Source organism: Achroia grisella, unplaced genomic scaffold (genome assembly GCF_030625045.1).
Source record: "Achroia grisella isolate CSIRO2021 unplaced genomic scaffold, CSIRO_AGI_Agris_v1 utg1080, whole genome shotgun sequence".
Taxonomy (NCBI): Eukaryota; Metazoa; Arthropoda; class Insecta; order Lepidoptera; family Pyralidae; genus Achroia; species Achroia grisella.
The window spans coordinates 582,269-609,564 of record NW_026712570.1 but is presented as its reverse complement, the minus strand read 5'-3'; the positions used below and the strand labels follow the sequence as shown (position 1 = coordinate 609,564).

The 27,296-nt window shown below is 33.1% G+C and overlaps 1 protein-coding gene across 2 annotated transcripts in view; it reads right to left on the bottom strand.

Moving 5' to 3' along the window:
- Positions 1–27,296, bottom strand: part of LOC131842522 (protein prickle-like) — a 583,535-nt gene that overhangs the window by 124,047 nt on the left and 432,192 nt on the right. For both annotated transcript variants that reach the window (XM_059191084.1, XM_059191093.1), the window contains 2 exons: positions 23,367–23,480; positions 22,090–22,218 (listed from right to left, as the gene is read on the bottom strand). In XM_059191084.1, the coding sequence (XP_059047067.1) occupies positions 22,090–22,218; positions 23,367–23,480 (243 nt within the window). The remainder of the gene's footprint in view (positions 1–22,089; positions 22,219–23,366; positions 23,481–27,296) is intronic.

Below are 27,296 nucleotides of genomic sequence, written 5' to 3'. Positions count from 1 at the left end.
AATATAAAGAATAATAATAGTAATAAACTAGCTGTGCCATCGACTTCGTCCGCGTGGAATTTAACTTTATTTTTCTAAAATAAAAGTAGCCTAAGTTACTCCTTTTTACATCAGCTACTTGCCAATAGAAGTCCCGTCAAAATCGGTACAACCATTTCAGAGATTAGCCGGAATAAACAGACAGACAGACAGATAGACAAAAATTGTAAAAAAATGTTGTTTTGGTGTATGTACCGCGATGTGTTCATATGCATGTAGTAAAAAACGGTTATTTCAATATTACAAACAGACACTCCAATTATAATTATAAATATAGATACAATAATATATATAATATGTATGTATGTACACATATTATAAACAATTTTTCTAAATGAGGCGATGTTGATGATTTTCTTCATTCGGAACTGGTGCTTCGTGTGGTCCCATATGAATTTGCTGAAGGTCTGACTGGAAATTTTGGAGTCTCTAAAAATATGATTGAAATTGTTTTTGTCGTGGCCTGAACAGCTTTTCAATTTTATTTGAGTTTTATATTTTATATAATAAATATGTATAATTTATATTTATACAGATTCTGTTTATATACGAAAAAAATTAGCTGAAAATCAAAATTTATATTATACTAGCTAATAAATTATTTAAATAGATAAAAAATTGCTTATGATCTCTTTCAATTAGAAAAGCTGTGTACGAATTTTATAACGATCCGGTAAGGTCTTAAGGCATGAATGAAATCTGATATGCCATTTCCAACCTTATATTTAAATGCTAGATCATTTTCAGAGTAAATACTTGTAATAATCTAAATATATATAACTCAAAGGTGACTGACATAGTGATCTATCAACGCACAGCCCAAACCACTGGACGGATCGGGCTGAAATTTGGCATGCAGGTAGATGTTATGACGTAGGCATCCGCTAAGAAAGGATTTTGATTAATTCTACTCCCAAGGGGATAAAATATGGGATGAAAATTTGTATGAAACTTTGTCAATTTCAAACCTATCGGGCTGAGACTTTGCATGCATAACTACTATGACGTAGGCATTCCCTAAGAAACGATTTTGATAAATTTCACCCCTAAGGGGATAAATTAACGCGAGTGAAATCGCGGGCAAAAGTTAGTGTAATAATAAAAAAAGAAATAATATTTGAAGTACACAGATTATTTCTCTATTAACTGGTATAAAACTTGCGAGTAAACTGCGCCGGAATAAGGTAGTTAACATTACTCCGTGGTAGTTAGACAATGATCGAAGGCAGTCTGGGCCGAACGCCGGTGTCTTTTATCCGAATAATAAAAAAAAACAAACAAAAACCCACTACAATATCAGCCCGCGCACATGCATCGCCATATTTGAATTTTGAATTTCGAATAGGATGCGAAAAAAATCAGACGCAATGTGCTCGGAGCACGCGCCGCGGCCGCGCCATATGCGGAACCTGGGTGCGCATAAAAACATTTTTTTTACTCATCAAACACCCAGAGCGGAGATAAGTGACTGAAAAAATGGAAACATAAGCATAATATTAGTAGACGGCAGTAGTTCAATAAAAACTTATCACAAAAAGCGCTCATTTTGAGGTTAAATAGAGGATGAAGGGAGGCGCCTGCCAACGCACCAGGGTTGGCACAAGTGTAAAATAAATATTATATAAACTCTACTAGTGTGAAGTAAGTGATTCCAGAAATCACTTTATATTAAGTCCGTCAATTATAGGTATTCCCGATTAATAAAAAAAAAGTTGGGGAACATTTTGATACAAAAGTAACTAAATAATAATAATAATAATCGCCCCTACTTAAGAGAATTTTTTTAAGTTTAAGAAATAATAATAATAATATCAGGACAATTCACACAGCGCCATCTAGACCCAAGTTAAGCTAGCTAAAGCTTGTGTGACGGGTACTAGATAACTGATACAAGTACAGAATTTTTTTTTTCTTAAATATATACATATTATACATAGAAAACACCCAGACTGATACAAACAATCATACTCATGAATACAAATGTTTGTGCCGTGCGAGGAATCGAACCCGCGACCATCCGACGTAAAGCGATGTGCTAGACCGCTAGACCATCGAGGTCGTCCGTGGTAGTAATTAAATTATAGTGCAAAATACTAGAAACAGCAATAAAGTAACAACAGAATTTCTTATTTACTTTTCTTACTAATGTTATATACGCGGAAGTTTGGGAGTATCGATGGATGGATGTTTCTTAATCTTTCACGCAAAAACTACTGAACGGAATATAATGGAACGTTACAATAATATAGGTTCATCAGAATATCAAATAAGCAATTTTACAGCTAGTATTTTATGAAAGCCTTTATATCTGCGACTGACAAATTCGATGTATGTAGATAGTGACATAATCTGTGAAAAGTTTATAAATAGTGACAACCCTGACGCTCGGTGCGCACGCGCAGGACATCTGTCGTGAATTTGTTAGTTGAACACAACTTGCCATTACTATGTAGTTTATGTGCAAAAATATGTGAAAAACGATCAGTTTAATATTTTATTGAAATGTCTCATAATCGTTTGCTTATAATTTCTGTAAACGATTTTTTTAATATCCCGGGCCACAAGTCCGGGAACTGCTCGCAGTTTGCTCTGTTACACGATGGACCCGGCACGGCAAGGAATACACGGAACATGTTATGGGGCGGCAGCAGCAACGAGAGACTATAAATTTCTTCTTTCACTTATATGTATCTTTCATTTCGAGCATCTAAACCGACCTGGTCTGTGCACACAATATAGTTGTTCTTTTTAAAGTCAGTAGGCAGGTGGGACTGTTATGGTCAAATCAGAACTTATACCTTGTACTCAATAATGAACATGATTATATCAAACTTCTGGACCATACATTTTATGTGATAATTATAATTAGATTTAATCTTTACTATTTATATACTTACTTTACAGTTTATAAGCATAAATAATATTTATTAAATAAAAATATATTGTGGTGGTTATCTCACTCAAACCAGATGGCGTTGTAGTCTACAGTCATCTATAAAAATATGCTAAGATGATTGTCGGACTACAGTACGTTCTATACTAGAACGTGTATCTGAAGCTGCACTATCAGGCTCCTACCAGATTTATCCGGGCTAGTAGTTAATAATTATAAGGAGTAACTTAGGCTACTTTTAAATAAATATTTTAATAAAAAATAGTTCAATTCCACGCGGACGAAGGAGTAACTAAAGCTATTTGTATCTGTATTATTGTAAACATGTACAAGATTTGTTTGAAAAGAATACGAGCTGAGTTTCTTTTCAGTTCTTCTCGAAATCATTCTGAACTAACTGCAGATTTGACATATCATAAGAGTCTGTAATAGACCTACATGAATAGAGATATTTTGAATTTAAACTTATTTTATTTTTAAATATTTATTCCATGAAAAGTCTACGCGGACGAAGTTGCGATTAACAGCTAGTAAAGAAATAAAACGAAAGTGTATTCTATATAAGAATTCATCTTAATAGCTGATCTACTTACACGAAACGATTATTAATATAGGCTGGAGCGGCGGTTTTGAGTGGCGTCTCAAACAAAACGAAACACTGTCGAAATTTCGCATGCTCACAACAAATTACTAGTTTGTTGCACGTGCAATTTTGTATACTTTCCATATAAGAAAAAACACGGCTCGATTGGGCTCGTTATGTTTTACCAGATACGCCCGAGTGCTTGTAATTTTGAGAGAATTTAGAGATGTAACATATACAATAGTAGATTGAAACATATACAAATTACCGTCCAGTACTTGAACATCAAGGGGTTATCTAAACGTCTAGATACCGCTGGACCCCTCATAATAAAAATTGCCAATTATTAAAACGCACAAGTTTGATAGTGTATATGGATACATGTTTGTTACTCTTTTACGAAAACCCTACTGAATGAATTTTAATGAAACTTTACAACAATATGATTTCGCCATTCAAAGGGGGAAACTGTCTATATCTTGGGAAAAAAGGACTACTTTTAATAATATATTTTATTTAATATATTTATTTTTTTATGTTATTTAATTGTAGGTTCTTTCATCATGGTATGGACATATAATGCATAGGAACGAGGATAATATTTTAAGAAAGGTGTTACATATGAATGTGGATGGTTATAAGGGCAGAGGAAGGCCGAAAAAGAGATGGATGGACTGTGTGAAAGATGATATGGTAAGAAAGGAAGTAAATAACGAGATGACTGCGAACAGGGATGAATGGAAGAGAAAAACATATTACGACGACCACAAATAAATGGAATAAGGAAGAAGCAGATGATGATGATAATTTTAGGTTCTTTGTTGTATAATTAAGTTATGTATATATAATGCTACGATTGTAAAAATTATATAAAGTGGTCGACGAACACATGGCATGATATGATTTATACATCAGTATAATACATAGGCTATAGATTTCAGATGGGGACAGGTAGTTTCGGTATATAGTCGTAATCATAGACATGGCCCGGCCCATAAACATCCTGCGCTGCAATTTTGTTGAATATACTTTTAATACAATGTATAAATAATATTCAAATTGTCTTCTTTTTAATTAGTTTAGAATATTAAATTTATGATAATTGGCTAAATATTGATGTTGTTTAGTAGATTTGCATAATGTGATATTAATAAAATAAAAAATCGTTTCGCACACTTGATGTCTTTATTCGTGACGCCGTGGAAAGTACGAGAAAAAATTGATGTCTCTATATTGACTAAAAAAAGGAAACAAAGTCTATAGTAATTCTATATTCAAAGCGACGTTCCATTTTTGAAATGCATTTTATTTTTAAGAAAACATTTTTGTTTCGACATTGTTTGGTATTCACACATCATACAATATTTCTCGTATAATGTAATAGAATTTGAAAGATTTTTTTATTGTTTATAAAAAAAATTTGTGTAAACACACTTGATGTCTTCATTAGCGTAGATAACATAATATTAAATATCAATAGTAACGCAGAATGTACGAGAAGAAGCATGTGCTCTTTATGTACAAAAAAAAACAAATCAATATGGTATCCCTATATTCGACGTTCCATTTTCAAAATTATGCATTTTATTTTTAAGAAATAATTTATTGACTTGTTGTAATCGCAAATACCTACATATTAATTTTGAAATTTTAATGTTCATTGTCCCTATTACAAATAGAAAATTATCAGTTACTTTTTTAGACAATGTAATATATATTGTGTATATATTTAGAAAAAAAAACAAATCAATATGGTAACTCTATGTTTGATGTTCCATTTTTGAAATGAAGTATTTTATTTTTAAGTAATATTTATTGGCTACTTGTAATCACAAACAAATATCAATTTTGATATTTTAATGTTGATTTTTCCTATTTTCTAGTATAAAATTATCAGTTACTTTTTTTAAGTCTATGTAATGCATATAAAAGGCATGGGACAAGCTGTTCCATCAGATGGCAGCAGGTGTGGAGGGTAAAAAGCCTCCCTCATGATTTGAATATTGTTTTTTTTTTTATCCAAAAAAACTGAGGACGAGAGATTTTTTTGGGGTATACTGCTGTAATGAATTTTATTAGCCGCAATCAATTTAAATGCAATCATAGTCTATAAAAGAAATAAAAGAAAAAAAGGAATGCTCGTGTAATCTTATCTTCTTTAAATAAACTTAATTAAAACGTTTTTGTATAGTCATTTCTAGATTCAACGTACTTAGTCATCCGTCATACTCGCGAACAGGTGCTGCATGTGGGGACTGGTCTGTTCAGGTTGCGAACACTGATTAGATTTTTTGTATTTCGCAATATCATATGCTGGTGGTCACTCTATTCTCCCAATCTGAATTTAAATGACTGTGTATTATTGTTAACATGTACAACATTTATTTGAAAAGAATACGAACCGAGTTTGTTATCAGTTCTTCTCATCTCGAAATCATTCCGAACTGACGGTAGATTTGACATATAATAAGAGTCTGTAATAGACCTACATGAATAAAAATATTTTGATTGATTTTTTGTCGATTCTACTTTTATATTTGAAGATTCTGCCCAGAACAAAGGACAAGGTACTTGGATGCTGTTCTTATATAAAAAAATATGGTATAGATATTTTTTTACTTACATTTAAATTATTTACATTAAAAGATTTATTCATAATTATACTTAATAGTTTGGATTCATGATAAACTAGAAAATAGTGGCCGTGAATATGAACCAATTATTCTATAGGTCAAAATCTCTCAAATCAAAATCAAAATCTGGTGACAAAATGATACGAAGATGTCGTATCATTTTGTACCAGATTTTGACCTTTATTATTTGATAATAATAATAATCTAGATAGCGGTAGATAAAAAAAATTGTTATGACTATTCAAAAGTGCTTAAATTAAGTTTATTTGAATAAATGATTTTCTATTCTATTCTCAGGAAAATTCACGCAGCGCCATCTAGACCCAAGTTAGTAGTTTAAGTGCAGGCGGTGTTATCATTATCTATACATATAAATAAAATTGGAGTGTCTGTTTGTAATATTGATATAACCGTTTTTTAAATACATACGGTACATACACCAAAATATTTTTTTTTATAATTTTTGTCTGTCTGTCAGTTTGTTCCAGCTAATCTCTGAAATGGCTGGACCAGTTTTGATGCGACTTTTATTGGCAGGTAGCTGATGTAATAAAGAGTAACTTAGGCTACTTTTATTTTAGAAAATAAAAAAATTTTAGAAAAATAAACTTAAATTCCACACGGACGAAGTCGCGATGGAATTTAAGTTACAGCTAGTCATCCATAAAAAAAATCCACGTTAATATAGTCGCGTCCGGCATTGTTAATGATTCAGGAGATAAATTTAGACATATAGTTTCATAAGCCCCGTTTTACAATGGCCAGTCATTGATCAAACATACCCAACAATTTTATGAATGGACGACGTAAAGCGATGTGCCTATATATAGCTTACCCAGAAATGCGTCGTGGCATTTTATGGCTGTTTGTATGAATGACTAATTGAATACTGCGGCGTTGCGTGGATGCGGGTATAAAGTATCCTATGTTCAATGTACAAGCTCATTTGAAAAGAATAAGAGCTGAGTTTCTTGTCAGTTTTTGTCAGCTCGAAATCACTCTGAACTGACCGTAAATTGACATAGCATGTGTCAAAATCAAATATTTATTCATGTAGGCCATTTTAGCCGCTTATGAACGACATTTTTTTTATATTATAATTTTTCCCTAACGTCTGCAATACAATTTTTAATATTTTGATTTAATATAATAATAATCATAATCTCAGGACAATTCACACAGCGCCATCTAGACCCAAGTTAAGCTAGCTAAAGCGTGTGTTATGGGTACTAGATAACTGATACATATACATAGATATTTTTTTGTAAATACATACCTACATATTATACATAGAAAACACCCAGACCGCTACGAACAATCATACTCATGAATACAAATATTGGTGCCGAGCGAGGAATCGAACCCGCGACCATCGGTTGTAAAGCGGTGTGCTGGACCGCTAAACCACCGAGGTCGTCAAATATTTTGACTATATTGTTAATCAATACTAATATTGTAACATTATTTTTAATTTTTTGCGTTTAGTTCACATATAATAATAGTAAAAAATAACAAAGAAAATTCACACAACACTATCTAGTTCTAAGGTAAGCAGAAGCTCTGCTGCGTATTAAGGGTCCTAGACAACTGACATAAACACTTCAATACATTTTTTGAAAACACATATATATATAATATATATAGAAAACACCCAACCCAGACTGACACAAATAATCATATTGATATACTGAATACAAATGTTCTGTGCGCGGATCGAATCTGCGACAGTCGGAACGTGGTGTGCAACCGTTAGACCAAAACCAGGCCTTATAAATATACTGTGCACACAATGGTAAAGTTTGTGGGGACTGGTCTGTTCAGGTTATATTAAATTTTTGTTCTTTGCGATAGCATATACTGGTAGAATTTTAAAAACTATATTTATTATAAACATGTTCCACTATTATTTGAAAAAAATACGAGCTGAGTTTCTTGTCAGTTCTTCTCATCTCGATACCATTCCGAACTGACGGTAGATTTGACATATCATAAGTCTGTAATGGACCTACATGAATAAAGATATTTTGAATTTGAATATTACACACGTAAAGTCATATATAACTCATTTATTAAAAGCCCATTATAAACGGGGATCGAAATTACGACGGCCTGAGCGCCGAGGTTCGAGGCCCTAGTGGTGCCCTCAGACTAAAGTCGTATCCGTCAGGCAGGAGCTGGCCTTCAGCCGCTCCATAAGTCCTTCCGCGGGTTTGGAGTGCCATGTACACTCGCCTCCTAACGTTCGGTGAAGCTGTAAAGGCCAGCTGCGGCCAACAGCATTAGAGTAGTCCGAAAAAAAAAGTCCATTCTAGGAATGTTATAGGCTAAATAACATCACGCTACGACCAACAGGAGCCGAACATCAATGTTACGTGTTGCTCATTTATAGTAAACTAGCTTTTGCTGGCGCCTTCGCTCGCGTTAATATATCCCTTTTGGGGTGGAATTTATCAAAATCCTTTCTTAGCCTATGTCATAGTAGCTTTAATTTCATCAAAATTGACGAAGTTTCATTTTCATCCCCTAGCAGATGCCTACGTCATAACATCTACTTGCATGCCAAAAATCAGCCTGATCCGTCCAGTGGTTTGGGGTGTGCGTTGATAGATCACTATGTCAGTCACCTTTGAGTTATATATATTTAGATAATTGTTGTAACTATACATGTTAAAGTTAAAATGTGTAAATAAATATATATTAGATACAATAACCAGTTAACTGCAATTATATATGTATTTTATTAAAGCTACTTGTATTTGTATGATATACAATAAGTTAGCAATAAATATATCTACCAAATATAGCGCTATAGTCGTTTCATGGAAATAAAAGTTGTTGGTAATCTGTTAGGAAAAAGCGTGAAGCCACGTCGCGCGTCGGCCCTACGATGCGCCATGGCAGCGCCGCGAACGTGATGCAACCAAAGAAAAACAACAATAAACCCATACAACTACACCGTACCTACCTATCTACTTTTACGACGCTCATTTTATACGAATAAATGTATACTACCTGACCCGTTCCCACGCCTAAATAACAGAATAAAAAAATATACTAAGAACAAAAATGATTTTCACACCTTCGCAGAAAGGTTTAAGGTGCTTTTATTACGAATGTAAAATATTAATGGACCCACAAACTTTCTTTGGGACGCGTGAAACTTTTATTAATGCGATTACTAGCGACATCTAGTTGCGAGTGCCTGTATCTTTAGGTGGCGCCATCTATTGTTTCGTAGTAACACTACTAAGTATCACACTGCGTTCTAAAACACTGGAGAAATAAGAGTGTAGAGTTGTAGTCTCTGTACGGTAGATGGCAGTAAAACTATTTATAAGACAATTAATATAAAACAAATTACATTAAAAAGTTTGAATATATATTATATATAGAATTGAGCAATCCTCAACTTATACTATATATATATTTTAATGTTGTTTTTCAATAAATAATATGTTTTAATATAGAGTTTCTATATTGGATTAAAGTATTTTTCTAATGTTTGGATTAGTATGTAAATTCTAGCAGTCTACATAAAAATCGTTTATAACTTTATTGAGAATAGCAAAATGTAGGAGAAAAATTATGAGATATTAATAGATATAGCAAAAATGTTGAAATAGAAAGGCTTTTATATTAATACTAAATAAACATTTGGTGTATCGCAACTTTTAGAAATAAATAAATAAATTTACGAGTACATAATTTCAAAACAGATTCGCGCCGCTGTCTATTCACTTATATCTTTTAAATTACGCAATGGATTTTAATACAGTTTACAGCAATATTTTTTTATAACTTCAATAATAACGTTTATAAAAATCTGATTTAAACTTACATGCATAATATTTTTGGTTGTCGTCACAGTCACCATATTGTTTATATTTATATATACAAGTTGATTATGTTATTATAAAATAAAACATATATATATACATATATTTTAAAATAAAACAAATTGTTAATACACAACTAAACTCTTTCAATGTTGTTCTAAAAATGCTAGGCTCACCATTTGATATAAGAAAATTGGAAATTCTTAGTGCAATATTAATATTTACTTTCTCTTCTATATTTTGTGGTTTATTACGTACAGACAATAGTGATTTTATATTATTACATGTTGGTAGTTTATTGGAAACAAACTTTCATTCTTTGTAAAATGATAACTTCTTAATAAAGACAGTATACCACAGTACACTCTTTTATATTATACTAGCTTTTTCCCGCGACTTCGTTTGCGTTAATTTATCCCCTTAGGGGTGGAATTTATCAAAATCTTTGCTTAGGGGATGCCTACGTCATAGTAGCGTTATGCATGCAAACTCTCAGCCCGATCGGTTTAAAATTGACAAAGTTTCATACAAACTTTCATCCCCTATTTTATCCCCTATATAATTCATCAAAATCCTTTCTTAGCGGATGCCTACGTCATAACATCTGCCTGCATGTCAAATTTCAATCCGATCCGTCCAGTGGTTTGGGCTGTGCGTTGATAGATCACAATGTCAGTCAGTCACCTTTGAGTTATATATATTTAGATAATTAATAATACGTCTTTTTATAATAAAAATAAGTTCGCAATTCGTACAAAACCGTGACAAAAGATAGCTGAAATCCTTGTCATTGCTCAAATAATAACCCTCTTTCAGTGATATTATTTATTGTTTATCTGCCCACCCCACGTAATAAATTCGCCAGATTCCAATAAACAACTCGTAGCGCCATCTGTTGATGACACGTGCTCATTATATTGCACGATAAATCATAACTCCAATAACAGAGGGCGCCACAAGTTTCCCGATGTATCTCGCGGAAAGTTGGGGAAAATTGTATTTATGAGCTCAGTTTCAGACATTGCCAGGTGTAAAGCTGTGTATAATTATAATAAGTGCTCTTGCTTTTTTGATGGAACTTTAGCTTGGCAAAATCATATATTTTGTTTGCAAGATTACACATAGGTATATTACTTAGTGATTTTTTTTTTAAGAATATATTGTAATTTCTTTCATTCCCAAAGATGCCGTAAGTAACAACTAGTATAACGCGTAACTAATGAAAATGTAGGATTGTATGTATTTTTAGTGCCACTATATTATAAAAAATAAATATGCATTGTCAAAAAAAAAATGTTAAAGGTGGACAACCCTTATCACTTAGGGGTATGAAAAATAGTAGCCGATTCTCAGACCTACTGAATATGTATATAAAATATCATAAAAATCTGTCAAGCGGTTTCAGAGGAGTATGGCAACTAACATTGTGACACGAGAATTTTATATCTAAGATTATACTTTTGCCTTGCGAGCATTTTTGGAATACTTATTCTACCCAAACGTAGTATGGAACAGTCTTATTTTGTATCAGTTTGTGTATACTTATTAATTTAATTATTTATATTATCTATAAGCTCTTCCCGCGACTTTGTCCGCGTGTAATTTAACTTTATTTTCTAAACTAAAAGTTGCTTAATTTACTCCTTATTACATTAGCTGCCTGCCAAAAAAAGTCCCGTTAAAATTGGTCCAGCCATTTCAGAGATTAGCCGTAACAAACAGCCAGACAGACAGACAAAAATTGTAAAAAACGTTATTTTAGTGTATATACCATATTTATATTCATATGCATGTAGTAAAAAACGGTTATTTCAATATTACAAACAGCCACTCCAATTTTATTTATATGAATAGATAACTGGTGGAATAAAGAGTGTAAGTAATAAAAATTTAGGCAGAAACTATTGATTACTAATCAGATATTTCACAAGCAAAATAAAGACGGTTTTAATGGGCATTGAAGGCAATTAACTCACCCCAGTACAGCTCGAGTACACCGCAGGGCTACAGTTAATAGACCGTTCTCTAACCACATGTGGCGCGGCGCCTTGCAGCCAACTACCGTCAGATTTTATCTCTGATTTATATGAGTTTCATGTTAATATTATTGTTTAATTAAATAACTATGTGATAGTGGGTTACTGATTACTTAGATTTTGTTTAGTACGCGATTAAAGCTTATTCACTAAACGATTACTTGAATGACGAGCGTGCATGGCAATAGTTGTTCATGTACGGGATTTTCATTTAATGTTAGACATAGACACCTATATAAATACCTATGCATTGCAAATAAACTGGAATTAAAAAAAAAAGTAATTTAATTGAGTTTCTTGCCAGTTTTTCTCAATTGGATCTATATACCGAACTGGACGGTAGGGAAAAAATTATAATGTAAAAACTTGACGTTCATAAGCGGCTAAAATGTCCTACATGAATAAATGATTTTTGAATTTGAATTTGACTTTACCCGCAACAAGAAACTTATTTCTTTCAAATAGAGAAACATGTTTTTGACTAACAATGAAACTTATTTTTTAAAACAGAAATATACCTACAGAACAATTTTTAACGGGAAAGTAATATATTGGATCTCCTTTCAATACAGCGGTTGCGCTATCGGTGTACGCTCGCTAGTATTAGGAGTGAAATTCAATTTAATAATTTTTATTTATTTATTTTAAACAGATTACAGTCAATATAATAATATAATAGGAGCGTGTAGTTCGGTACAGAACTGGATTGTAATCCAACACTATGTATGCCTTAAGATAATTAGATAAGGTTATATAATAAAAAGTAAACTAAACAGAAAATGATATATAACTACGTAATGCAATAAATTATCATGTTAACAGAATTTTATTTATATTAAAGAAAAGAAAATTGGTACAATGTTAAATATAATTTGTCTCTTTGCGGTGGAAATTTAATTGTCTCCGGAACTGGACCAGCGTTGAATGGAAAATATCTATATTTCTATTCGAGACAAGAATTTCATTGTATTTAATTTTGTTACATTTTTACTGGGCCGACGGCATGCAGCGCAATTATACTTAGTTTAGTGATATATTTGTGATTCACCATATAATTTACTTTATTACATATAGTGCACAATAAAATTGTTAGATACAAAACAACAGGTTAACAAAACAACTTACCGAGAAACATTAAACTAATTGTTTCTGCGACCCCGTTTCACCTGTACATATATTGGTGTATAGCGCCATCTGTTTTGTACCATGGGAATTAACGATCCAAGAACTTTACAGATTGTTTGAATAGAATAGAATAGAAAATCATTTATTCAAATAAACTTACATTGAAGAACTTTTGAATAGTCATTACATTTTTTAATCTACCGCTCGTTCGGAAAGCTGTCTCATCACAAGAAGAACGAGCAAGAAACTTAAATAATTTTATTATTACTTTACATTTTTAAGTTTAAGTGTGTGAATACAAACCACCAATTAGCACTAATTCAATTAAATACTCAAATAGAAAAAATATTGAATATATAACCAACTGGTTAAACAATTAATAAGAGGAAATCAGTCATAGTGATTAGAGCAGACCAGTCCCTACAAGCAGCACCCGTTCACGAGTATGACGGATGAGCCAGCCATCACTGCGCTCGACCATATTTTAGGGAGCCCAATGACCCGGCCCACCACGCCGCCACAAGTCTGGACATTTTAGTGAGCATGACTACTCAAAACACTAGGTTATAGTATTCACATTTTACATAAGAATGCTTATAGTTTGTTTCATCTCATGCGCATTAGTTATAATGTTTATTTTTACTTGACAATATATATATATATATATATATGTTTATTTATTAATATACTCTTTACTGGACTAGGAAAATTACAATAATTAAAATTAGGAGAGCACAAAAGGCGGGCTTATCGCTTATGCAACCTCTTCCAGACAACCTTTGGGCAAAGGAGAAAAGAGAAAGGGTTTTTTATTCTAGTGCCACCTACTAGAATAAAAAAAAACATAATATGATGCAAGCAGCAAGTAACTGACATATATCTAAATCTATATAAAAAAAATAATGTTCTATGGGGACCGACGTACGTCGGTTTAGCACTCTGCTTTACGATAGTCGCGGGTTCGACCCATGGTGTAAACATTTATATTAATGAATCAATGAAGATGATTGCTTGTCTGGTGTTCTCTGTGTAGTTCCAAAAAGAAATGTATTTAACTATTTACATCAGCAACTACAACAAACAATCATACAAATGTTAGAAGTAGATTCACTATTATTTCTTGTACTATATTTTTATATATATTGCTTTTCGACGCGTATTTTCTTATTGTACTTATATCCACCACTCCACAATTCCTTTCAGTCACTCAAAGGTTGACTGGAAGAAATCCCTCTTTTGGGATAAGTCCGCCATTGTACCATCTATTTATTTTTTAAGACATATGTATCTATTAATATTTTGTACAATAAAGAATTAAAAACAAACAATGTTTGTATTGTGCAAGGATTCGAATCCGCGACCATCAGAATTAAGGCGGTATGCCCCTTTTTATTGTCATCTTAAAATAAAAAACGGACGACTATCGGTGCAAGTATCTTAAAAATCCTTTGACTAAGAAAGTCCTTAAACATTAAAACCAAATGCATTTTCAAAAGTAAAATCAGTTCCACTTCAGATACCATTCGCAATAGAGAGGGCGCTAAATTCGACCAAACGAGTACCACTCGCGGTCATTAAAACCACTCTAGCGACAAGCGCTAGACTAGTCTTGTTCGCATTGTCACCCGTCATAAATGACGTCTCTAAATATATATAACTCAAAGGTGACTGACTGACATATATAGACATAGACGGACCGAGAATAGAATAGAATAGAATAGAATAGAAAATCATTTATTCAAATAAACTTACATTGAAGCACTTTTGAATAGTCATTACATTTTTTTTAATCTACCGCTCGTTCGGAAAGCTGTCTCATCACAAGAAGAACGAGCAAGAAACTTGCGTGTTGCTCTTTTAAATAATTTTATTATTACTTTACATTTTTAAGTTTAAGTGTGTGAATACAAACCACCAATTAGCACTAATTCAATTAAATAGTTACTAGGGAGAGTGAAGTGAGTTATTTCTAAGCAGAGAGCAAACAAACTGTGCTTACCATATCATTATTCAGACTTCAGTAGTGTACATTCAGAGTACCAAGCTTCACTACACCGACATGTTAATAATTCATCTTAGCTGAGATAATGAAAGTGTTCTCAGCCACTTGATAGACACAAGACATTGCGAAAAATTATAGATGAGACTAGCTAGCATCTAAATATATGTATATAACTCAGAGGTGACTGACATAGTGATCTATCAACGCACAGCCCAAACCACTGGACGGATCGGGCTGAAATTTGGCATGCAGGTAGATGTTATGACGTAGGCAACCGCTAAGAAAGGATTTTCATTCATTCTACCCCCTAGGGTATAAAATAGGGGATGAAAGTTTGTATGAAACTTTGTCAATTTTAAACCAATCGGGCTGAGACTTTGCATACATAAAGCTACTATAACGTAGGCTTCCCCTAAGAAAGGATTTTGAGAAATTCCACCGCTAAGGGGATAAATTAACGCGAGCGACGCCGCGGGCAAAAGCTAGTTCTGATATATAAGTTATATCACTGTAAACTTGCATCATCATCATCCATTCATCCATGGTTATAAACTTTCACGTTTATTAGTAAAATAAGACATTTATTACTTTGCAAATAAGTAATAATAATAATAATCTCAGGACAATTCACACAGCGCCATCTAGACCCAAGTTAAGCTAACTAAAGCTTGTGTTATGTGTCCTAGATAACTGATACAAATACATAGATTTTTTTTTTCGTAAATACATACATATTATACACAGAAAATACCCAGACCGATACAAACAATCATACTCATGAATACAAATGTTTGTGCCGTGCGAGGAATCGCTCGGTCGTAAAGCGGTAGAAAAGACCACCGAGGTCGTAAAGTAAGTATAAAATTAATCGTGTCGTATGAACAATGGACACGCGGGAGATCTTAAAATCAAAGAGTGCGGCGAGTAGACGATAAGATTGGTGGGCTGAAAGTATTTCCACTACATTAATCGCTAATTGGCCGAGGGGGTTCGAAGGGGGTCGCATCAAAGCACCGCAAGTTCCGACAGTGTAAATTTTAATAACTTCGTGCGACGTAGGTTTTGGAATTTGTGAAATTTCATTACTTTCATTATTAGACAGTTTGTAGAGATTTTCGTTGTGGCAGATTCTTCAGTGATTACGAATGGCATCTGCTTTCAATTAATTTTAGATTGTCTATTGAGTTTATATTTAGCTGTATACTCGCTTTTGGTTAGACATATTCTTATAAAATGTTGTTTTTGTATTATTTATAAAGTACTAGATAATATTTTAAGTAAGGTGTTACATATGAATGTGGATGGTTATAAGGGTAGAGGAAGACCGAAAAAGAGATGGATGAACTGTGTGAAAGATGATATGGTGAGAAAGGGAGTAAATAAGAAGATGACTGCGAACAAAGATGAATGGAAGAGAAAAACATACTACGACGACATCATATAAATGGGATAAGGAAGAAGTAAATGATGATATAGAGTACTAGCTGTGCCCGTGACTTCGTCCGCGTGGAAAAGTGACCTTTGATGGCATTTTTAATTATTTAGGCTAATTACAAAAAGCCAAAGAAAAAAGTTTAATCGTTTTATCTTCAAAAATTACGAATTTCAATATAAACCTTCAACCCCTATTTTATCCCCATATGGGTAAAATATTTATATACTTTGAATGTCATCTTTATTCATATTTAATCAACAGCCTAAAAATAAGTTTCAAACTTTTAGCTTCAGAAATGACGATTCTTCCATACAACATTGCATCTTCACTTTCAACCCCTTACAACCCTTTTTTTACATTAAAAAGTAGCCTACGTCCTTTCTCAGGGTGTAGACTACCTGTGTACCAAATTTAGTTTAAATCGGTTAAGTAGTTTTGGCGTGAAAGCAGGACAGACAGACAGGCAGACAGAGTTACTTTCGCATTTATGATATTAGTAAGGAAGAAAGATAGAAAGAAGATAATAAAGATGGACTTGTGTTAAGGGTAAGGTATCACTCTGGAATATCATTAAGTATAAAACAAAGTCGCTGTCGCTGTCTGTCCGTCACTATGTATGCTTAAACATTTAAAACTACGCAACGGATTTTGTAGCGGTTTTTTTTAATAGATAGTGATTCAAGAGGATCGTTTATGTGTATAATACATGTACACCCGTGCGAAACCGGGGCGAGTGGCTAGTACATATAAAAAGTGATATATATGATATATGCATAAAGTGACCAACATATAGAAATATATTAATCCGACTGCATAAAAATCGAACTTAGGATCTCGTATATCTAAAGATTTACTACCATTCTACCATAGAGCTTGTCGTAAAATAGAAATATTACCATAACTTAACCAATAAAAAATCAAATTATCCACCGTTCTCCAGGAAAGAAAAATCAACGTAAAAACACATTAACGAAAACGTTTTAAAGTTGGGACGATTAAAGCAAACGTCACGACGGGGGAATCGAACCTGCGCTCTGTCTGAACTTGATTGTAATAGTCGGGAAGTTTAATTACTGCTCTTAATTTGGGGTGGCAATGAAATTAAATATAACTCCGTCTTAACAAATTTCGCAGTTGTTAAAAAACTTGGGCAGCTCCGCGCGGGAATGCAAAATTTTAAGGGAGATATCTTCAATTGGATTGTATTTTTTAAAGCTTTTATTTGTTTTGTGTATGTATATATATATTTTTAAGGCTTCAAAGTCTTAATCACCGACGTAAAGTGGCTTGTCTATCGGTGCTAGGCTCCATTTTGGCGAATGTGCTCAAGAACTGCAGAACCTCATTCCTCCAGCACCGTTCCATCAACGTACAAAGTGGCTCCACCCATACACTGTTGGCATTCCAGCTCGAATCAACCGTTTTGCATCATCTTTCCTTATGCGAGCAGCTAAGGAGTAGAACTCTCTACCAGCGTCCATTTCTCCTGCCTCTTACAACACTGAGTCTTTCAAGTCCTGACTTGAATAATGTCACTTTTGAGTGAAGGTACTATTTGAGCTTGCACTTTCGCTTTAGGCTCACGCCTACCGGATGGAACGTGCTGTACCATAGCCAACCTTGCAACCTTGTTTGCCATTCAAATAATATTAAAAAAATAGTTTTTTATATAACCTCGACTCGTTGTAGCACGTGACTTCATTCAAAACTGATTAATAAGCAAACAACCTTTTCAACCCTTACACTCAATATTTTGGAAAAACAAACGTGTTACCCCAATATTGGCGATGGTAGCAGGCGGGGAAGTAAAGCAAAAACTTGGCTGTATCAATTGCAGCAGACAGGAGGGTTCCATATGATTTATGTTCAGTCGGATTAAAATGTTACCTACCGAGGGAAAACACGACGCGGTTCGGACTATGTGAACGGCGGATAGCGGGGCAGGTAGCGGGGCGGAAAGGATCTATTTGTGTTAATATTATAATAAGATACATAATATATATATACTAACTATATATATACTAAATATCTTATTCTGATGTATAAGCTATATTACTGTAAAATTTTATGAAAATCCGTTCAGTAGTTTTTGCGTGAAAGAATAACAAACATACATACTTACAAACTTTTGCGCTTATAATGTTATTAAGATTTAGATAAGCTATACAAATAAATAAAATTGAAATGTCCATTTGTAAAATATATGTGAAAAAATATTGTTTTGTAATTTCAAAATTAATAGAGTCTCACTAAATACATATGTAACTAGATATATTCGATATTTACATCAATAAGTTAATTTCTATAAATTTCTGTCTGTTTATTTTTGCTAATATTCAAAACGGTTGGATCAATTTTGGACCAATAAGGACAATAACTTTTAGCAATTTTTATTTCCAACAATTCATTTATTTTTACCACACGGACAATATAATGTGTTTCCTTAAATAAAACAAGAGCTGAGCTGGAGCTGTGGCTTGTTATTTATAACCAGCTATGAATACTAACATAATTATATGAATAAAAGTTCGTGATATTGTATAGAAAGTCTGATGTTACCTAATCTTTCATTCAATAACTACTGTATGGATTTGAATAAAATTTGGTACTCAGATAGATCATAATCTAGATATATAAAGTGTTAATTTTATTGGAATTAACTCAGGCAGAGTCACGAGATACAGCCATTATAGAAGTAAAGTTAGATAACGTTTATTATAGCCCTACATTACATATGTAAAGTAACAATAAAATTATTTAAAAGAGCAACACACAAGTTTCTTCCTTGTTCTTCTTGTGATGAGACAGCTTTCCGAATGAGCGGTCGATTAAAAAACATGTGATGACTATTCAAAAGTGCTTCAATGAATATATGCTTGAATAAATGATTTTCTTTCAGGGTCATTGGACTCCCTAAAATATGGTCGAGCGCAGTGATGGCTGAGTCATCCGTCATACTCGTGAACGAATGCTGCTTGTAGACTGGTCTGCTCTTATTACTACGACTGATTTAATCTTATTGTATATATATATTTGACCCTAATAAATTAGTGCTGGTTGGTAGTTTGTGTTCACACGTTTCGACTTGTAAATGTAAACTTACAAGGATTATTTAAAAGAGCAACACATAAGTTTCTTGCTCGTTCTTCTTGTGATGAGACAGCTTTATGAATGAGCGGTAGATTAAAAAAATTGAGTGTTTAAATTTAGTTTACTTGAATAAATGATTTTCTATTTTAGTCTATTCTATCTAACTACAGCTGATCCATATCTAAGTTGTTTTTATTTCAACTTATCCGCTTTTCTTTCCGCTTATCTATGTTTAGCGTGATCATACCCTAAATTGTGCAGGATAACGATAAAATAGCAACGTCGCCGTGTTAATACCGCTGTATTTAGATAAATTGGAGCTTTCACAGTTGACAGTTCACAACGTGGCCAGACATTTAATGAACACTTAGAGTTACAAGATTTTTTAAGTTACAAAGATTTACAAACATTACAAACTATGAAGTTTTTTGTTATATTTTTTTACAAATTAAGAAAATAACAGTTCAATAGCTAAACTTGACGACCTGGTCTAGCGGTTTAGTACATCGCTTTACGGGTTCGATTCTTGGCACGGTGCAAACATTTATATTCATGAGTATGATTGTTTGTATCGGTCTGTGTTTTTTCTCATCTATGTATATGTATCAGTTATCTGGTACCCATAACACACGTTTTAGCTAGCTTAACTTGTAGTCTAGATGACGCTGTGTGAATTGTCCTGAGATTACTATTATTATTTATAAAAAAAATATCAAAAAAGTATAGCTATACATCTATACCTATAAATAAAATTGGAATATCTGTTTGTAATATTGAAATAATCGTTTTTTGCTACATGCATATGAATATAAATATGGTACTTACACCAAAATAATATTTTTTTTTAATTGTTCTCTGTCTGTCTGTTTGTTCCGACTAATCTCTGAAATGGCTGGGCCAATTTTGACGGGACTTTTTTTGGCAGGTAGCTAATGTAATAAGTAGTAACTTAGGCTACTTTTATTTTAGAAATATTGTTTTATTTTAGAAAAATAAAGGAAAATTCCACGCGAACGAAGTCGCGGGAACAGCTAGTCTTAAATAAAAATAATAATCAATGTAAACGTCATACTAAGCCACTGACGGGCTTTCGCAAATAACAACAGACTAATTCTAAAAATTTACGTCACTACATATAAAGGCAACGACACATTATAAAGTTACCAGAGAATATAAAATTAATTAACAACATTATATTTGTTATAACATATTATATATACATCATGAGTGCTTTGCCATTGTCCCATTATTTGTGGTCGGCGCAGCATGTCATCTCATCTTCTTTCACGGTGAGGTAATGGAGTGATTAGTTTTCGGGTACAATGGGACTGGCATGTATTTAGATGGTAAGGTCCCTAAATTTAAATAGAAAAAAAAAATCTTCCACAGATTCCTATCAGTTGTGACATCTGAGCTTACTCTCCTTTTATACATGTCATCTTTTACACAATCAATTTCTTTCTACCGTCATCTTCTTTTTCATCCATTTATATTAATAATTTAATCACATGTAATCCTTCTTTAAGATAATCTTCTACATATAGTCTAAATTATATTTAATGTTACATATAAATGTGGATGGTTATAAGGGCGGAGGAAGACCGAAAAAGAGATGGATGGACTGTGTGAAAGATGATAAGAAAGGGAGTGAATAACGAGATGACTGCGAACAGGGATGAATGGAAGAAAAAAACATATTACGACGACCACAAATAAATGGGATAAGGAAGAAGCAGATGATGATACCTATATATTAATAAATAATAGAAAATACATTTCTTCTGTCTTAATAAAATGTTAAAATAATTCCTTAACAGTAATTTACATAAGAGTACTAGTAATTGCCGTACAGGTCAAGTGCATGACACAGAGTCAAGACTGGCATAATTATGCCTTCATACTAATTAAATATAATATGTAATTAATTTTTTTTTATAACACAGGGGACAAACGAGCATGCGGCTCACCTGATGGTAAGTGATTACCGCCGCCCATGAGCACCCGCAACACCAGGGGAATTGCAAGTACGTTGCCTGCCTTTTAAAAAGGAATAAGCTCTTTTCTTGAAGGTTTCAATATCGTATCGGTTCGGAAATACCATTGCTGGAAGGTGATTCCACAATGTGGTTGTGCGAGGCAAAAAGTTTCTAGAAAACAGCACTGTGGAAGACCGCTATTCATCCAGATGATCATGATGGTATTTCAGTTTCTGGCGGGTGGTACGGTGATGAAACTCAGCAGCTGGTATTAACCCGAACAATTCCTCAGAACACTCCCCGTGATATATGCGGTAGAAAATGCACAGAGATGCAATATCTCGCCGCATAACCAATAGGTCGAGTCTGTCACATAGACGTTGATTACCAAAGATTCTGGCTGCTCGGTTCTGAATATAGTATATGGTTGGTTGTACTCACCCTCTCACACGGCGCCGGCGCGTGAAGCTGCCTCGCCTGTCCCCGGCCTAAGGCATCCCGCTTACGCTGCGCGCTGAACAACCTCAGCTCCTTTCTTTCCTCGTCTGAAAGCGCGTGGCAGTACCGAACCTGGAATATGACAGATGGATAATTGATTTATTGCCAACATAACACCTTGATTAATAATACAAATTACAATAAGTAATAACAATAACATAGAAAGTTGGCAATAGGAGCTGCCTCAGCTGTTGCTGGTATAAGCACAACCTTAATGAGGTGCCTATACAGCGCTGGTTTTCAGGCAGCCTCCATTACTCATAACAAAAAATTAACATGCGGGTTTTTTAACTATATACAGATACATATAAATTTATTATATTTAAGATAACAAAAAAAATAAGATTAATATACATATACCCAAATGTAAATATATATAAAATGTATTACAATATTCAATGCTCATTTTTTACAAAAAATGTTTAATATGAGGATTGTTAGTATGTGCCATCCACCAAATAATTTTGACTTTCTGATTATTTGGAAAATAATAATAATAAATACTATAAAAACTCTCTTTGAAATAAAGTAAACAAAAGAGGTACATTTTGGATTGTTTTCATTACACGCATAAATTAAATTACTGTAAAATTAGTGTGACTTCTGTTGCTGCAGGTTAGATGACAAATAATTTATGTCATAAAACGGCTTGATAAGATCGATGTTACTTTTAGCAAAATGCATGCTGAACTGGATTCATCTGTCAAACGGTTAACCGAGTTATGTATTCATCTCTGAAAATAATGACTCGCAGGCATAGGTAGGTGGAAATATTGTTAAAATAGCATGAGAATGATTCTTCAAACAGTTTTATGATATATATGTATATATATATTGTCGCGTTCCGTCAATGGCACGCGTGCCATTGGTTCGCCTACCCTGGTCTAGTATATATACACAAATATAAATATATTACAATATTCAATGCCCATAAAAACCAAAATCAGTAAATATTGGGGGGAAAATGGGATAGTTATAATGTAAACTGATGATCATTATACTAGCAATGTACCATGTCAGGTTGACCGGTTATTACATAGTATAAAACAAAGTCGCTGTCTCTGTCTGTCCCTATGCTTAAATCTTCAATCTACGGATTTTGAAGCAGTTTTATTTAATAGATAGAATGATTCAAGAGGAAGGTTTACATAATATATACACCCGTGCGAAGCCGGTGCGTGTACCTAGTATGTGATAAATAAGATAGTTATTTCGGTTACCTCGTTGTCTTGCGGTGGCAACTGCTGTAACAGCTGCTTGAGTCGGTACCGTTCACCGACGCTGTTCACGTACGGAACCTTGTCTTCTGGGAGAGCCGAGAAGTACAGGTGCACCTGGAAACGTTCAAAGTAAACATTAATATTGATTTTCACTTTACATTGACATGCTGTGTTACAATTATGAATAGAAATAGAAATAGAAATAATCTTTATTCAAATAAACTCGTTACAAGCACTTTTGAATAGTCATATTTTGATTCTACCACTCATTCGGAACGCAGACTCATCACAAGAAGAATAATAATAATCTCAGGACAATTCACGTAGCGCCATCTAGACCCAAGTTAAGCTAGCTAAAGCTTGTGGTATGAGTACTAGGTAACTGATACAAATACATAGATTTTTTTAAAATACATACATTTTATACATAGAAAACACCCAGACCGACACAAACAATCATACTGATGAATACAAATGTTTGGGCCGTGCGAGGAGTCGAACCCGTGACCATCGGAAGTAAGGCGGTGTATTAAACCACTAGACCACCGAGGCCGAGTGAGCAAGAAAGAAAGAAAAAAGATAAAGTAAGAAATAAAGAAAAAATATTTATTCAGTGCTTTTCAACAAGAAGTAATATAAAAACATAATAGTTCTGTATTTTTTATTCTCTCATTCGGAAAGCAAACTCTTCACAAGCAATTCCTCTTGTAGGAAGCAACTTCAGTGTTGCTGTTTTAAATAAATTGTAATATGTATATAGTAAGAACTTGAATAGGCTTGGCCATCTTCAACTCGTATTTTCTTGAAGATGGCCTATTCAAATTAGCGATTTCTTGAAGTAAGAAGTTGAAGAATTGAGAAGAAGAAGAAGTAAGAAGTAGCTACTCGTACCTGAACGGTAGGTATACTGATAACACTGAGCTATGTACCATTTTTGTAGCACACACATGCAGGTTTATCCATATTGTTTTGACGACATCGGTGGTCGAAACCGCGGGTAAAAAATAGTTCATATAGAGAAGGAATGAAGAATAATGTAAGAGGTAAAATTTTATTTTAAATGATGCATTTAAAATACATTAAATCAACGGCGGATCCAGGGGGGTCATGCGGGGGGGTGGGGGGTGGTCATGACCCCCCTCCTGATCTCAGGACTTAGGTGGACCACTAATTGAATATTACGATTTTATTTATATATTTTGTCGACCTTACAGATTTTATGTAACTACATACCTTCAATATTTAATTAATTATATTTAAATAGTACTTCTCTGGATGTCTTCAAGAGAAGATGGCGATATGTACGTGTATATGTACAAGTTATTATGTGTTAAGTTTTTCAAGTGTACAATAAAGGATAAATATTTTTAAGTACAGTACTTACGTACATTAATAAAATAGCTACTTTTTACTTGTATCTATTGTTATCAAAATTAAATTATAAGTTCTTAACTTGACCACGACTATGTGACCCCCTCCTGGCGTCAAATTGGATCCGCCCTTGCATAAAATTAATAAAAAATAATCACACACACTATCATATATTTATGTTTGACAATATAATTATAGTAATGTTCAAACTTATAATTTAAATTAATTATGGTCAAATTTCGACCACTAGTTATCATTACATTGCATGAAAGTCGCTGTCGCTGTCTGTCCGTCCCTATGTATGCTTAAATCTTTAAAACTACGCAACGGATTTTAATGCGGTTTTTTTATTAGATAGAGTGATTCAAGAGGAAGGTTTATATGTATAATACATGTACACCCGGGCGCAGCCGGGGCGAGTAGCTAGTCATGTATAAAATTCTCGTGTCAATTAGTTGTCATAATTTTACAAAACGGTTTAACCGATTTTGATGTAATTTTATATGTATACTCGTTAGGTCTGAGAATAGGTTGTTCTCTATTTTTTATACCTCTAAGTTATAGGGGTGGCCCACCTCAATTTTTTTTTATTTTTTTGCCAAAATACATACATTCCTGAATTTTCACCCTTCTCCCACCAACCCCTATTGTTTAATAGTTATATTAATGAATATGTCAAAACAACATTTGCTGGCTAATCTAGTAGAGTATAAAAAAAATGACAGCTAATATCTCGGACATAAATAACGAGTTTATATTTGGTATTCTTACAAGGGAGCAGTTAAAAAGTTGGCGAAACCTGATTATTAACCCAATCTTTTGTCAATTTAAACGAAATTACCGTTTTTTTATCTCCAAGTCCATTACCAGAGAGATCTCAGCGCGGCTATCACGAAATCTGACTTTGTCATTATATGTGCATTACCCTGTTGTTGAGATGTTATTAACGCAGTAATACTTTTTGTGATCTTGTGGTCATATCACGAACATGTATATTTTTTATATTTTTTAAAATGGCATATAACTTTTTAATAAATATCCCCCATCTTGTGGTGACTAGTCTACTCAAGTTGTGGTTGCTGAATTCTTAGATGTAGGTCGTGTTTTAGAAGCAAGCCTACTTCGGCTAAGTTAATGTAATATTAGAGTCACTAGTGATATTGGTTTATTAAACTTAGAGTTACTAGTGATATTGGTTTATTAAACTTAGAGTCACTAGTGATATTGGTTTATTAAACTTAGAGTCACTAGTGATATTGGTTTATTAAACTTAGAGTCACTAGTGATATTGGTTTATTAAACTTAGAGTCACTAGTGATATTGGTTTATTAAACTTAGAGTCACTAGTGATATTGGTTTATTAAATTTAGAGTCACTAGTGATATTGGTTTATTAAATTTAGAGTCACTAGTGATATTGGTTTATTAAATTTAGAGTCACTAGTGATATTGGTTTATTAAACTTAGAGTCACTAGTGATATTGGTTTATTAAACTTGGTTTATATTGGTTTATTAAACTTAGAGTCACTGGTGATATTGGTTTATTAAACTTAGAGTCACTGGTGATATTGGTTTATTAAACTTAGAGTCACTAGTGATATTGGTTTAATAAACTTAGAGTAACTAGTGATATTGGTTTATTAAACTTAGAGTCACTAGTGATATTGGTTTATTAAACTTAGAGTAACTAGTGACTTTGGTTTATTAAACTTATAGTCACTAGTGATATTGGTTTAATAAACTTAGAGTAACTAGTGATATTGGTTTATTAAACTTAGAGTCACTAGTGATATTGGTTTATTAAACTTAGAGTCACTAGTGATATTGGTTTATTAAATTTAGAGTCACTAGTGATATTGGTTTATTAAATAGGCCTATTACTCACTAAACGATTACTTGAATGACGAGCGTGCATGGCAATAGTTGTTCATGTACAGGATTTTCATTTAATGTTAGACATAGACACCTATATAAATACCTATCTATACATTGTAAATAAACTGGCTTTAAAAAAAAAAGTAATTGAATTGAATTTCTTGCCAGTTCTTCTCAATTCGATCTATATACCGAACTGGACGGTAGGGAAAAAAATTATAATGTGAAAACTTGACGTTCATAAGCGGCTAAAATGTCCTACATGAATAAATGATTTTTGAATTTGAATTTGAATTTAAAATTGAATTCACTAGTGATACTGGTTTATTAATAACATTTTCATACTACAGTAATATAATAATATATTACTGGGTAATGTATAAGTATAATATATATATATATATATATATATAACTCTCTCTCTCTCTGCCTAGCCATTTCCCATTTCATTTGGGGTCGGCTCTCCTAGTCTTTCTTCGCCAGGCACATCTGTCCTGGGTCCAGGTCTGGTGTTCCAGGTCGTTCATGATAACGGACTGCCAAGTTAATAGGGGTTTTCCTCGTCTCTTTGGGCCGGTATTAAGATGCAGGACTGTTTTGGTCATATATTAATATTATATAATTAGCTATATATTATATATATACAGTTATATATATAACTGTATATATATAATATATAGATAA